Here is a 13,705-nt window from a genome sequence, read left to right as displayed (position 1 = left end):
CCACCTCCGAATTAACAAGTTAATTAGAAGCTTCTAATACCTTCCACCCATGATAATTAATTATTAACTTTGTTAATTGAGTTTATACATATAGTTATAACAAGTGCTTGAAAGTACATAACTATTTGGAAACTGACTAACCACTCTCAACCACGATGAATCAACATTAGTTCAATAGTCGCACTAATGTTACTAATTTCATTCGTTTTACAATACGTGTGTTTATTTTATTATATTTTAATTATATTATAACACGTGATATAGTAATACTAAATGACTGTATGTTGTTATATTTAGTAATTTTTTGCCAGAGGACATTAATAAATACTAACCATTATTTTAATTCATGCTCCTTGTTTTGCATAATCATATTATACGACAACTTTTATTGACACTTTAAAAGTCATTCAGCCTTATTTTGAATATTCCCAACATAACTTATAAGGGGAATGCTACGGGGTACTCTCTCCAAAGTGAGACTCTACATGGACCATCTGCCACCTCATAACTTAACTTCAATTCTCATGCTCACATTATAAAAGATGAGAAATGTTAATGGGACTTTCTCAAAAGTGGAGTCTCTCCATGAACTTTCTTCCACCTCACTCTTTAATATTAATTCCAATCTCAACATTATAAAACATTGTGTAAAAAACATGATGTGACATATTATCTATGCATAGCCCCACTTTTGAGAGTCTCCATTAGCATTTCTCAATTTATAGTTTATATTATCAAAGCAAATCTTTGTTCAACATACGCAAAACCTTACATGATTAATTCCGTAACAATACACCTAATTATACTTGTTTTTCTTTGCTGCTGATTTAAAAAGCTTGTAACCCTTTCTGGTGAAGAAATTCACAAGTTTTCACTGTAGTTAGATAGAAGTGGGCAGGAAAAAAAAAAACCCCTAAACCTCAACTTCCCATATCCCAAAACAGAAAAAGAAAGCCAACATATTGAAAATATGCAATTTCATTGAACTGTCTTCAAACCCTAATGATCTTCAAACCCTAATGGATTCAACTCTTCTCCGTTTTGCATCACTACTACTTCTACTTTCTCTCACATCATCTGCAAACCCTAATTCCGACTACAACAGTTTGGTATACACAAAATGTGCAAATCGAACATTTGCAACTCCCCCAACTAAATCGCAAGTCCTACAACAAACCCTTTCGTCTCTTTTGCAACAACTAACATCACGCTCCTCCCAATCCAAGTTCTACAGGCATGCTGAAGCCGGCGTATACAACAACGAGGCGGGTATTTCCGGCCTGTTCCAGTGCCGGCAGGACCTCAGCAAGGAAGAGTGTCACAGCTGCGTCAACACTCTCCATAACTTATCGAACACCTTGTGTCAAGAATCAGTTTCGGCTCGTGTTCAGCTGCATGGATGCTACGTGCACTACGAGCTCGATGGGGTCGACTCAGAGCCTTCTAACGATAGATTAATGCACAAGACTTGTGGGGAGGATTTGGCAAATGGGGTGGCGGCGGTGTTCGAGGAGATGAGAGACGCTGCGTTTGCTGCCTTGGAGAGCGGCGTTGCGGACGGTGGTGGGTTTTGCAAAACGGGGTATGAGGCGGTGCAAGTGATGGCGCAGTGTTCCGGGGGCTTGGGGGGATGTGAGTGTGGAGAGTGTGTGGGTAGGGCGGTGCAAATTGCAGAAGAGGAATGTGGTGGCGCTGTTTCTGGGCAGATTTATTTGGAGGAGTGCTTGTTGAGCTATAGTTATCATCCAGATGAGATACCAGATGAGCACCCACATGATCCAGGTGATTGAATCTGAGAATGATTCTTCATATTTTAATTGCTTTTTAATATTCAGAGTAAACCTATGGGCGATATTTGGAACCAATGAAGTTGAATTTCATGCATTTCTATCTTTTTTTTACATAACAATGTATGATTAGTTACAGTAACATTCTTGATATATATATATTATTATTTTTTTAAATGAGCGTAATAAACATCATGACTGATTAATCATTAATTTAATCTTTCAATTAATTGGTTTTATTAGCAGAAAAACATAGAGACGGAGATGGAGGAAATGGGGGAAATGAATCGGTGGCAATCGTTGTGGGAGGAGCAGCTGCTTTGTGTTTTGCCCTCATTTTTTTCTTGTTTGTCAAGTCGTGGTCAAAGAAAGAAGATGACTGAATTAAGAGTTCGTCTGGTTAAAAGTTCGCCTACGAGGGCTTTTAAATATTTGAAAGCGTTTTAAGAGAAAATGATTGGAAGCGTTTTTAGAGTTTTTTCATAATGAACTAATAATTTTATTAAGAATTTATTTGAAAAATATTTTATTTAAAAATATTTTCAGTTATTTAAAAACACTGAATCAATTTCTCATACGAGTTCTAAATTAATTTGTTAAAAAAGATATTATTTCATAAAAACATGCAGGGACATGTTGCAGATTTGCAGGTGTAAAGCCCGCCCGATTTGGGCCAGGTCACTTCAATTGGTCCAATTAGTTTCTATTTTTAGCTTTTGTTTTGTTTTGAACAAAAAATATACTGCCATTATTTCACTTTGATGATGGCTTCATTGCAAATGTATTGCGAACTTTTTCGGTTAGTGAACAAAATAGTGTATGTGTGATTTGTATTTAATGTTTGTGTTTCTTTAGAAAGATTCAAATTTAGCACCTCTTTGAATATCGAAAAGAGAAATATTTGTAGATTAAAAGTAACAAAGTATTTACGATTATTGATCCATCTTGAATACTAAAAGAATCTTAGAGCATTTAGAAAATATGTCACTGAAATGTAATTTCAGAGTTTTTATTTATTTATTTATTAAAAAGCGGTGTTCCGTTACATAATAAAATTTTCTGCTCTAAGCATTAAACCAATCGTAGTTTGAGTTTCAAACAATGAAAACAATAAAAATCTAACTCAATAGAGTAAATTTTGGAATATATCCCCAAGAGATGGTTTTATTTCAGTGCAATCTTTATCTAAAAAAAATTTGTGGCAAATTCTATTTCATAAGCTTCTTAAATTCTTGTTTTATCATAAGTGCAAGAAAAATATGCATTTTATTAAAAATCTTGACAATGACAACGTTAAATATTTTAAAATTTACAAATGCCATTACAAATTAACCAAATAATTCTCACTTTCCCAATATCTAAACTACGAAAAAATAAAAATCTTACTCAATAGAGTAAATTTTGAAATATATCTCCAAAATATGATTTTATTTTAGTGCATATTGTATCTAGAAAAAAGAAATTGCGGCGAATTCTATTTTATAAGCTTCGTAAATTCTTATTATATCGTAAGTACGATAATAGTATGCGTTTTCTGCTAATTATATAAAAACTTTGGGAGTGGCTAGATTTAAATTTTTTCAAATTTACCAATACCATTACAAATTAACCAAATAACCCTCACTTTCCCAATGTGACGTGATGGCCTTCTAAATAAATATACACCAACCATTCGTAAAATAACACAAAACCAAAAACCCTAGATCTAGAAATTACACACAATTTGGGTGACCGAAAAGAAAAACAATTGCGAAGTGTGCGTGTGTATGTAGCCAACAAGGCTGCCAACCCATCCGACTTCTTCCAATTTTTTTTCGGTTTTTTGGGGAAATCAACCATTTCTTTCCTCCCCATTCAATTCGATTCAAACAAATTCAAACATCACACAGAGTACATACTACGCGGGGCGTATTCTGCTCTGCACACGCAGGAGAGAGAGAGAGTGAGAGAGAGAATACGAAGGCTCTGCATTTTCTCGCGTCACCGTAGTTACGTGGGCCTTCCCTTTTCCGGTAAGTGGTTTCAGGTTCCCTTCTTCCCTCTTCTTCTTCTTCTTCTTCTTCTTCTTCTTCTTCTTCTTCTTCTTGTTTTTGTTGGGTGCTGTGAAATGACACCGGTTCGGTGGAAAATGGGAAATACCAAGTACTGAGAGTGGCTTGGTTTTTTTGGAAACGGCGCGAAATATTGATCTTTTGCTCGTTTGGTTATTTGGGGACGATATAAGATTTGATCTTTTTGTTTCCCCATATCGAACGTTTTGGTTTTTATGTAACTTGGAATGCGGGTTTCACTTTGTTGAATCAAAAAATGGTTTCGGAAACTTTGATTATTATATCCATAAAAGTAAATGGATTCAATGATATCGTAACGGATGAAGTTTTCGTGTGAACTCCTATGCCATTTTTGCCTTGACTGTTGGAGATTATGTATTTACCATTTGAGGAGTTGGACTGGAGTTGCTTTAGTCTTAACACTCAACTTATTAGACTGATTACGGTGGTGATGTTATCATTTGGGTTTTGTTCCTAATTTCGCTTATCGGAGAGTAGGAAGGTTTTAGGTGAGAGCAACTCGGCGTTACAAAAAGTGATCTGTTTTGTTCATTGTTTTGGCCTTCTTAGGTACTTGTTTTGAGGCTTGGTCTGGTTGAGTAGTTAATGGAGGAAAGCCACGAGGAAGTGGGGGAGCAAATGGAGGAAAACGCCGAGCAAGTGGAAAATATTGGGAGTGCTTCTAGTGGCAGTGATAGTGATTCTTTCATAGATGACTCAGAAGTTGATGAAGTACCGATATCCAGCGAAGATGGAAAATTGCAGCCAGAGGCAAGTCCTCACTTATGATAGTTTTTTCTTTGCCGTAATATATTTTCTCAATGAAGCTACGAACCCATTAGACATTGTTGTCGCATTCTAGTGCTATTGTCTAATATTTGGGAGAAACCCTCTTTTTGATTTCCAAAAATATGATGATTTGATCTTTGTATGCAGGAACCATTATCTGATAAAGAAATAGAGGAGCTTATTGCTGAATTTTTGGAGGTTGAGAGTAAGGTATCTATTTTTTCCTTACTGATTAACGTTGATTCCAACTATGCATACACACAAATACACATATATGTGTTTTATGCACGTGATGCTTAATTTGTTGGTTTTTTCTTTGACGCTCAATTTAGGCTGCAGAGGCTCAAGAGGCACTTGAGAAAGAGTCTCTTGCCAAAGTGGAGAGTGAAGTAAGAGAGGAGTTGGCCCAAACCCTTCATGGAGACGATGTTAGTTTCTTCCTCCAAATTCCTCCTTCTGGATTACATTGTCCTTTTCAATCACTTATGCATTTTTTTCTTGTCTATAGTTGGAAGCAGCAGTTGCGGATGAAATGGATACTTTGATAGAAGAGTGGCAAGCTGAGCTTGATGAACTTGAGACTGAGAGTGCTCATTTGTTGGTCTGCTTCTTTCTTCAATCTGAGTAAATCTTTGGCTTCTAATGCATTGTTTAGAGCTCGCATGTATTTTGATGCGATAAATTTCTGCTGAAAATATAAATCAGTAGAGAGAAAGATTTGCCTCTTCTTGTGACTTGTACAAGATGGATATGAATTTAGCTAATCACCCCTCATTTGGTTCTGAGTGCTGCATTTATATTGATGAGAACTCCAAATAATTAGATGATTGGGATTAGCACACCTGTCATCTTGTGTTGTGGACCTTCCATGCAATGCCTTTATTTGTTTTATTTTTATTAGAAGACAATAAAATAGATTGCCTTTTGAATTATTCGGGTGTCCAAGGGATCGTAACCACATTCTTTCTATAATTCTTTTGCAGTTTTGGTAATATAATTATATATAAACAAGTGAAATGTATTTTTAATTTCTGGCCTCTATCATTATATGCTTCTGTAAATAGGAACAACTTGATGGGGCCGGCATTGAGCTACCAAGCCTTTATAAATGCATTGAAAGTCAGGCTCCTAATGGTTGCTGCACTGAAGCTTGGAAAAGACGGATACACTGGGTAGGATCTCAAGAGACTGGAGAATTTACCGAGTCAAGGGCTGATGCAGAGAAGTATCTGCAAACCCACAGACCTGTGAGAAGGTACAGTTCTTTCCTTTTAGCACTATTGATTCTGCAAGGTATGAAGTTGATGGTACATGATTCTGCTTGGTGGACTTAGGCGACATGGTAAACTATTGGAGGATGGTGCTAGTGGATTTCTGCAAAAAAAACTAGTTGTAGATGGAAGCAAGGATGTTGAGACAGCTGAGGTTGATTACTGGGGTTCTTTTAACAAATTATTTTCTGATGGTGCAACTGTGGGTGGTGCCTCGTTTGGCAGTAAGCACTGGGCTTCTGTTTATTTGGCCAGTACGCCACAGCAAGCTGCTGAGATGGGACTCAAGTTCCCTGGGGTTGATGAGGTAGAGGAGATTGATGACATTGATGGCAATTTTGGTGATCCATTTGTTGCAGACGCTGTTGCGAACGAAAGAGAACTGGATCTCACTGAAGAACAAAAGAAAAATTATAGGAAGGTATGGTTGTGTTGTCCCAACATCATATTTGAATATATTTTCATGTCACACACGAATTTATTTTACTACATTTACTTATTTTGTTTTCATTTTGTATGTAACTTTTGTTATAAAGTAAAACTTGGTTTCTTATATAAAAAAACAAATTAACATGGAAGGGACTGTTACGTTGTAATTGATATTAGTTGGGAGATGTCGAAAGTGTTTTCACTACTGTCTGGGGTTGTAGACATTCATATATAAATCCTCTAATAAACCCTCTGTTGGTTTTCAGTCTCCCTATATTCGTGCAATTTTTGAATGAGTATTATGTGGTCTTGTTGCACCTAACATTATCATTACTGGTATTTGATTGGATGTCTTTCTGCGTATTATCTGATGGTCATCTTCTTGTCTCTTACAAACTTGTCTTTTTGGTACAATGTTGGTTACAAACTTGATTCACCTTTTCTGTATATGAATATGTCAAAATGTTTATTTACTTTTTTCACCAGTTGATAATTAATCCTATGTTGTGATTAGACTTAACATAGACACATGTTCTTTTTAACACCCAGTTGAGTTTTACTGAAGTTGATAGTATTTCTGTACTTTTTCATTGAAAGGTCAAAGAAGAAGATGATGTAAATGTTGATCGGAAGCTTCAAATTCGTTTGAAACGGAGGAGAAATCGAAAGAGACGTAAACAGGTATCCTTGCATTACCCTCTACCTCGCTCCTCAATTTTCAAGTTGCAGTTTAATTAACTTTTTAGAGTTTATCCTTGTGCTAATGTAGTTCGAGAAAATTGATATTGACCAAGAAAGCATAACGAGTAACGGTGCATCTCCGGTGACTAGTTCCAGTGAAGCAAGAGGCTCCAAGCGTCTGAGTGAGGATGAGGAGCTAAACATTGATAATAAGAGGAGTCGAACTGTAATAATAGATAGTGATGATGACACTCCACTGAAAGATAATTCAGACTGCAATGCGATAAAATCCGAGGACCAGTCCTATGTGGAAAAAAATATCTGCATATCTGCCAGTGGTGGTCTTCCTTCACAGAGTCTGAATGATAAGCTCTACTGCACTGCTTGCAGTAAGCATGCCATCGAAGTGTGTTCACATCCACTTCTGAAGGTGATTGTTTGTGCAGATTGCAGATGTTTATTGGAAGAAAAGATGCATGTGAAGGTATGGCCATGAGGAACCTTTCTTGACTCTTCTTTCTTTATCTGAACATTTTGTGTAACGTGTTTATGAGAGTGCAGGTAATTAAATGAATCGACCTAATTACTGATTAACAGCAAATTAGTAACTGATGTTATCGTATCTAGTGAATAGATATCTTCAGTTAGAAATACTCTCTATATATCATATTAAGGAATTATAGTGTTACATGATTTCCTACATCATTTAATGCTAATATTTCATATAATTTGTTCAAGTAAATGCTAGATCTTTTATTGACCTATGAAGGTGTGCAGGATCCTGATTGCTCTAAGTGTTACTGTGGGTGGTGTGGACAAAGCAAGGACCTAGTAAATTGTAACTCTTGCAAGACGTTGGTTTGTACGACTTGTATAAAGAGGAATATTGGAGAGGAATGCTTATCTGATGCCCAGACCTCTGGCTGGCAATGTTGTTTCTGTTGCCCAAGTCTTCTAAAGACATTGACGTCACAATTAGAGCAAGCAATAGGTTGTGGGGATTTGATAGATTCTACCTCTGATAGTGATTCAGATAGTTCAGGTTCAGAGATAGATGTTACTGTAAGGTATATTTAGTATACTGCTTTCTCTCTCTCTCTCTCTCTCTCTCTCTCTCTCTCCCCATTGCTGAGGCATGTAGCTATTGAATAGAAAGCAGTGAACTTTTATTCTTGAGCATTGGATACTTATGTTTTTCTCAGATTATTGTGTTTCTGAACATATTTTGTCTCTGTGTCAGTTCTAAGAGGAGGAGAAAGCAGAAAATTCGAAGGATCATTGATGACACTGAATTAGGAGAAGAAACCAGAAGGAAAATTGCAATTGAAAAGGTACCGTCTAGTGCTGATTTTGTAATAAAAAAAGACGTTGTGGTACTAGAAGTTTTTTCATAAACTTTTCTTCTGTAGGAACGTCAAGAGCGCTTGATGTCTTTGCAAGTACAATTTTCTGCCAAATCTAAGATGAAGAGCTCAGCAACCTGTAATGGGAGATTACCTGAAGGTGCCAGCGCTGAAGTGCTAGGTGATGCATCGGCTGGTTATATAGTGAATGTTGTGAGGGAGAAAGGTGAAGAAGCTGTCAGAATTCCTCCAAGCATCTCAGCTAAATTGAAGGCTCATCAGGTTTGCTTGATCTGTTAACTATTTGTTTGTTGGATTTTCTTGAACGAATTCCCTTGTGCTATGTTTGGTTAAGGAACTGTCAAGCTGATTTAATGACAGTTTCTTATCAGTTATTTTCAGCTATTGAAAAACTGGCAGTATATTGTTTGCCTTGTGTCATGTCAGGACACATATGATAAGATTTCCATGGCTCACCTTTTTCACTTGAACTTCGTTGCCATGTTCTTTTAAACCTATACTTGTTTCACATGGTTATCTTAATTTGATCTCCTTCACTAAGGGTACTAAGTATCTTTTGTTATTACTTATGTGTCGTTTACTTTTAATGATTTAGTGCTGTTATCTTGTCCTTGCTACAATTTGCAACATGAAGTAAAGGTCTGATTCGTTATTACAGATTACGGGTGTGAGATTTATGTGGGAGAATATCATACAGTCAGTCAGAAAAGTGAAGGCTGGGGATAAAGGTCTTGGTTGCATTCTAGCTCACATGATGGGCCTTGGTAAAACTTTTCAGGTATTATTCTGTCTATTGCAAACTCTTCCCAAGAACTGTGAGTATTTATTTAGATGTGCTAGTTTTGTTTTGAAATAGGTGTTGGTGCATGTGGAATGACCCAGCGGCCTAGTCGAATAGCCATCTTGCAAAATGCAAGGTTGTTTTAAGTGGTTGATTGATATACTCCGCATAACTTGTCAAATTGCTTTTGTAGGTCATAGCTTTTTTGTACACTGCAATGAGAAGTATTGATTTGGGATTAAAAACCACACTTATTGTCACCCCTGTGAATGTGCTGCACAATTGGCGTCAAGAGTTCATGAAGTGGAGACCTTCAGAACTAAAGCCTCTTCGCATCTTCATGCTAGAAGATGTGTCAAGGTTTGCTGAAATATATCTATTTTGCCTCATTCCATTCTCATCACTATAAAACATTGATCTAAGATGATGGCATTAAGAAATGAAGTTGTTGTTTTGAGGGATGTCTTGCAGTCATTAGCAAATTATATCTCCGATTGGGGAGATGGTGAGTGGTGACACCAAGATGCTGACATGATTTCCCCTTGTTTGTCAGGGATAGAAGAGCAGAGTTGCTTGCAAAGTGGAGAAGGAAGGGTGGTGTTTTTCTAATTGGCTACTCAGCTTTTAGAAACTTATCCTTTGGGAAGCATGTGAAGGATAGGCAGATAGCTACAGAAATTTGTCATGCCTTACAGGTAGGTTGACGTTAACCTCTATATTTGTCTTTACACGTCATGCTTTTTCAATTCTTTGTTACCATGTGCATTATTTCTTCTTCAACTCGTTGGACTTAAACCAAACTTTCTGGATTAATATTATTCTTGTCAAGTTGATTTATAGATTGTAAACTGTTAAACACATACTGTCATTAGCACACATTGATACTTTAGAATGATCCAAGCGATCTTTTTTTTGAAGAGTCTTTCTTATTGTTACATTTCCAACTCAGGATGGACCGGATATACTTGTTTGTGATGAGGCCCATGTTATTAAGAATACCAGGGCTGATGTAACCCAAGCCTTAAAACAAGTGAAATGCCAGAGAAGGATAGCATTAACTGGATCACCACTTCAGAACAATCTCATGGAATATTATTGTGTGAGTTACTCAGAAAGCTATTCATTTTGCCATTTCTTACACGCAACCTACTATCTTGATTCATTTAAATTTAAATTTTTTTGCAGATGGTTGATTTTGTAAGGGAAGGTTTTCTTGGAAGCAGCCATGAGTTTCGGAATCGGTAAGATTTCATCATTTAAACCCTGTTTTCTGTCTAATATATTTTTGTTGTTTTAATGTATCTTAAAATTCCATCCCTTTGCATGCAGATTCCAAAATCCCATAGAGTATGGTCAGCATACTAATTCAACCGTGGATGATGTGAAAATCATGAACCAACGGTCTCATATTCTTTATGAACAGTTGAAAGGATTTGTTCAGAGAATGGACCTGACTGTTGTGAAGAAGGACTTACCACCAAAAACTGTGTTTGTAATAGCTGTGAAACTTTCAACCTTACAGAGGAAATTATACAAGAGATTTCTTGATGTCCATGGATTTACCAAGGACAATGATTATAATGAAAAGATAGGGAAGAGAAGTTTTTTTGCCGGCTACCAGGCCTTAGCTCAGGTAATAGATTCGCACACTTGTTAAGTTCCCAACTTCCATTATTCATTATAATAACATGCACTCACTCGCTCACACACTCATGTATGCATGATCACAAAAGCATCTAGTGTTACACAAAAGGACTCCTAAGCATTTCGTAGACCTTTATTGACATTATATGTAATGCTAATTATCGTCTACTAGTCTATTGTGTGTCTATCTCTGTCTTTCATGCGAGTTGTAATATATGACCTTATTGTTGGTTATTAGATATGGAACCATCCAGGGATCGTGCAACTAAGAAAAGACGACAAAGACTATGAGAGAAGTGGAGATGCCGTTGAGAATTTTCTTGCAGATGACAGCTCTAGTGACGAAAACATTGATTATAATTTGGGTTTGGGAGGTATTTGTTTCTTTCCTTGTTTTTTCCAGGACTTGCATGAATGTTCCTGGTATTGGTGTATGATAGAACTAGATATACAATGCAATTGGGTGAATGTATATATTCACGTATTTGACAACACTTTCTTAAAAGTATCTAACAATGGTAAGATATCTTGCTTTGCAGAGAAAAATGTGAATGAAATTTTGCCAGGAAAAAAAGATGGCATTTTTCATAAGGTATGGATTTGGACAAACTATAATGTTGGTTTTTATTCATTATGCACTTCTTTACATTTCTTTTACGGTCCATTTGACATTATTTGAAATACGCCATTGTTTTTTTAGTAGGAAAACTAATAAGAAAGGCTTTACTTTGTTTCTCAAAAAAGCTTTACTTTGTAGTTTGTATTACTATTGTTGTTTTCGTGGAGCGTAATGTTGACCAACAACCTTATCACTTTTCAGAATTGGTGGAATGATCTTCTTCATGAAAATAACTATAAAGAGCTTGATTACAGTGGCAAAATGGTACTCCTGCTTGACATTCTAGCTATGAGTTCTGATGTGGGCGATAAGGCATTGGTATTTAGCCAAAGCATACCAACCCTAGACCTTATTGAACTTTATCTTTCAAGGCTACCTCGACATGGGAAGAAAGGGAAGTCTTGGAAGAAAGGAAAAGATTGGTACAGGTTGGTACATATTACTGAGAACAATTTACAGTTTGACAGACAGCTTAGGTTTTTCTTTTCAGCTTTGTCGTTGCTCCATACTATTTATCCTTCTTCTGACTATTTCCTGCAGATGTAGCTGCAATGTCTTTTGTATAAAAGCTATTATTTGGGTTACGTCGTTTTTACTGGATTCTTTATTGCTCTTCAGGCTAGATGGGAGAACAGAGGGCTCAGAAAGGCAAAAGCTGGTTGAACGCTTTAATGATCCCCTAAATAAGAGGGTGAAATGTGTTATAATTTCCACCAGAGCTGGATCATTAGGAATAAATCTATATGCTGCTAATCGCGTAATTATAGTTGATGGTTCTTGGAATCCAACATACGATCTTCAGGCTATATATCGTGCTTGGAGGTGAGTTTGAATTTTCTGTTGCAGTCCTTAACTCAGTTTTTGTTTGGTAAATGTGCCTTGATAAAGTGTAGATTAGGGGCTATATAGCATTAGGGAGGGTTTGTTTTTAGAATTGCCATACATCGAATGTGCCAGACAGCGAGCCTGATGATTATTCCTCCTTTATCACGCCAACTTTCCATTCTTCGGTAGGGCAGGCACATCATAAATTATATGTTTTATTTATTTATTTCCAGGTATGGCCAAACAAAGCCAGTGTTCGCTTACAGATTGATGGCACATGGAACTATGGAAGAAAAAATTTATAAGCGTCAGGTAACGAAGGAGGGCCTGGCTGCAAGGGTTGTTGATCGACAACAGGTACATAGGACAATATCTAAGGAAGAGATGTTGCATCTTTTTGAATTTGGTGATGATGAGAACCATGAGCTTGACCAAGATAATGGACACATGAACGACAATATGACTGGTGAAGTGGAAATTTTGCCGAAACACGTAGTTCCTCTTTCTCAGGGAAGTTGCTCTTCTGACAAGCTCATGGACAGGTTACTTGGCAAGCATTCTCCAAGGTACACTCCTGTTCTTTGTTCTCGTTTTCTTTAGCATCTGTTGGTAAGGGTAATTGCCTTTTACTCTTGCGCAATTGGCAACTCATACTTCCCTCCTCTTATGCATGAACTACCATGTTTTCAGGTGGATTGCAAATTTCCACGAACATGAGACCCTTTTGCAAGAGAATGAAGAAGAAAGGCTCACAAAGGAGGAGCAAGACATGGCCTGGGAAGTATACCAGAAATCATTTGGATGGGAGGAAGTGCGGAGAATTCCTCTCAAAGAATCTGCAATCGACCAAAAACCAGCTGCATCAAATACTGCGTCATCTGCACCAAAGAAAAGCATCCTTGCTGAATCCAAGGCGAAGAATGCTTTTGTGCAGCGGAAGTGCACTAACCTTTCGCATTTGCTGACGCTAAGAAGTCAGGGCACAAAACAGGGTTGCACTACTGTATGTGGGGAATGTGGCCGCGAGCTAAGCTGGGAGGAGCACAATCGAGATAGCAGGCTCAGGTGAACTGGAGTGCCTGCCGATTTGTTCTCGTCTTTTGTCCGATGTAAATGGTCCAATTGTATCATTGCCCCTTGAACACAATTTGGGAAATTGGAACATTCTTTTTTTGTTTGTATTGATCGAGTCTTGCAGCCGACCCCACTTAGTAGGATAAGGTTTGGTGGTGGTTGTTGATCGAGTGTTGATTAGTGTCCAAAATATGAGGAGCCCTTTCCCCTTGGATACTTGTTTTTTGGTTTTGGTGGGGGAAGAAAAAGGATTTTAGTTCTTTTGATACCAAAGAAATAGGTTTGTGTAAATCTGAGGACAATGAAATGAGCAATGAAAATCTCTTTTTTGCTTTCTATGAATTTTTTGTGATTTTTTCTCAATTAATTAATTAATTATTGTGTGATTTG

At 37.0% G+C, this 13,705-nt stretch overlaps 2 protein-coding genes across 2 annotated transcripts; both read left to right on the top strand.

Moving 5' to 3' along the window:
- Positions 1-986: 986 nt before the first annotated feature.
- On the top strand, positions 987-2,622 carry LOC137744781 (plasmodesmata-located protein 4-like). Its single transcript, XM_068484578.2, has 2 exons — positions 987-1,782; positions 2,034-2,622. Exons 1-2 carry the CDS (start codon positions 1,020-1,022, stop codon positions 2,168-2,170), a joined length of 900 nt encoding a protein of 299 aa, XP_068340679.2. The 5' UTR covers positions 987-1,019; the 3' UTR covers positions 2,171-2,622.
- An 879-nt stretch (positions 2,623-3,501) lies between these two features.
- LOC137745285 (protein CHROMATIN REMODELING 20) lies at positions 3,502-13,657 on the top strand. Its single transcript, XM_068485216.2, has 24 exons — positions 3,502-3,799; positions 4,409-4,609; positions 4,775-4,837; positions 4,960-5,055; positions 5,136-5,228; positions 5,692-5,882; positions 5,962-6,319; positions 6,925-7,008; positions 7,097-7,492; positions 7,786-8,075; positions 8,249-8,339; positions 8,418-8,633; positions 9,031-9,150; positions 9,347-9,513; positions 9,707-9,848; positions 10,103-10,252; positions 10,339-10,394; positions 10,483-10,786; positions 11,036-11,171; positions 11,337-11,389; positions 11,618-11,844; positions 12,035-12,238; positions 12,475-12,807; positions 12,932-13,657. Exons 2-24 carry the CDS (start codon positions 4,445-4,447, stop codon positions 13,308-13,310), a joined length of 4,314 nt encoding a protein of 1,437 aa, XP_068341317.2. The 5' UTR covers positions 3,502-3,799; positions 4,409-4,444; the 3' UTR covers positions 13,311-13,657.
- The last annotated feature ends 48 nt before the right edge of the window (positions 13,658-13,705 follow it).

This window comes from Pyrus communis, chromosome 12, assembly GCF_041283825.1.
Source record: "Pyrus communis isolate YQ-2024b chromosome 12, ASM4128382v1, whole genome shotgun sequence".
In the NCBI taxonomy this organism is placed as follows: Eukaryota; Viridiplantae; Streptophyta; class Magnoliopsida; order Rosales; family Rosaceae; genus Pyrus; species Pyrus communis.
Note: the sequence above shows the minus strand (reverse complement) of the source record. Positions and strands in the feature narration are given on the sequence as shown.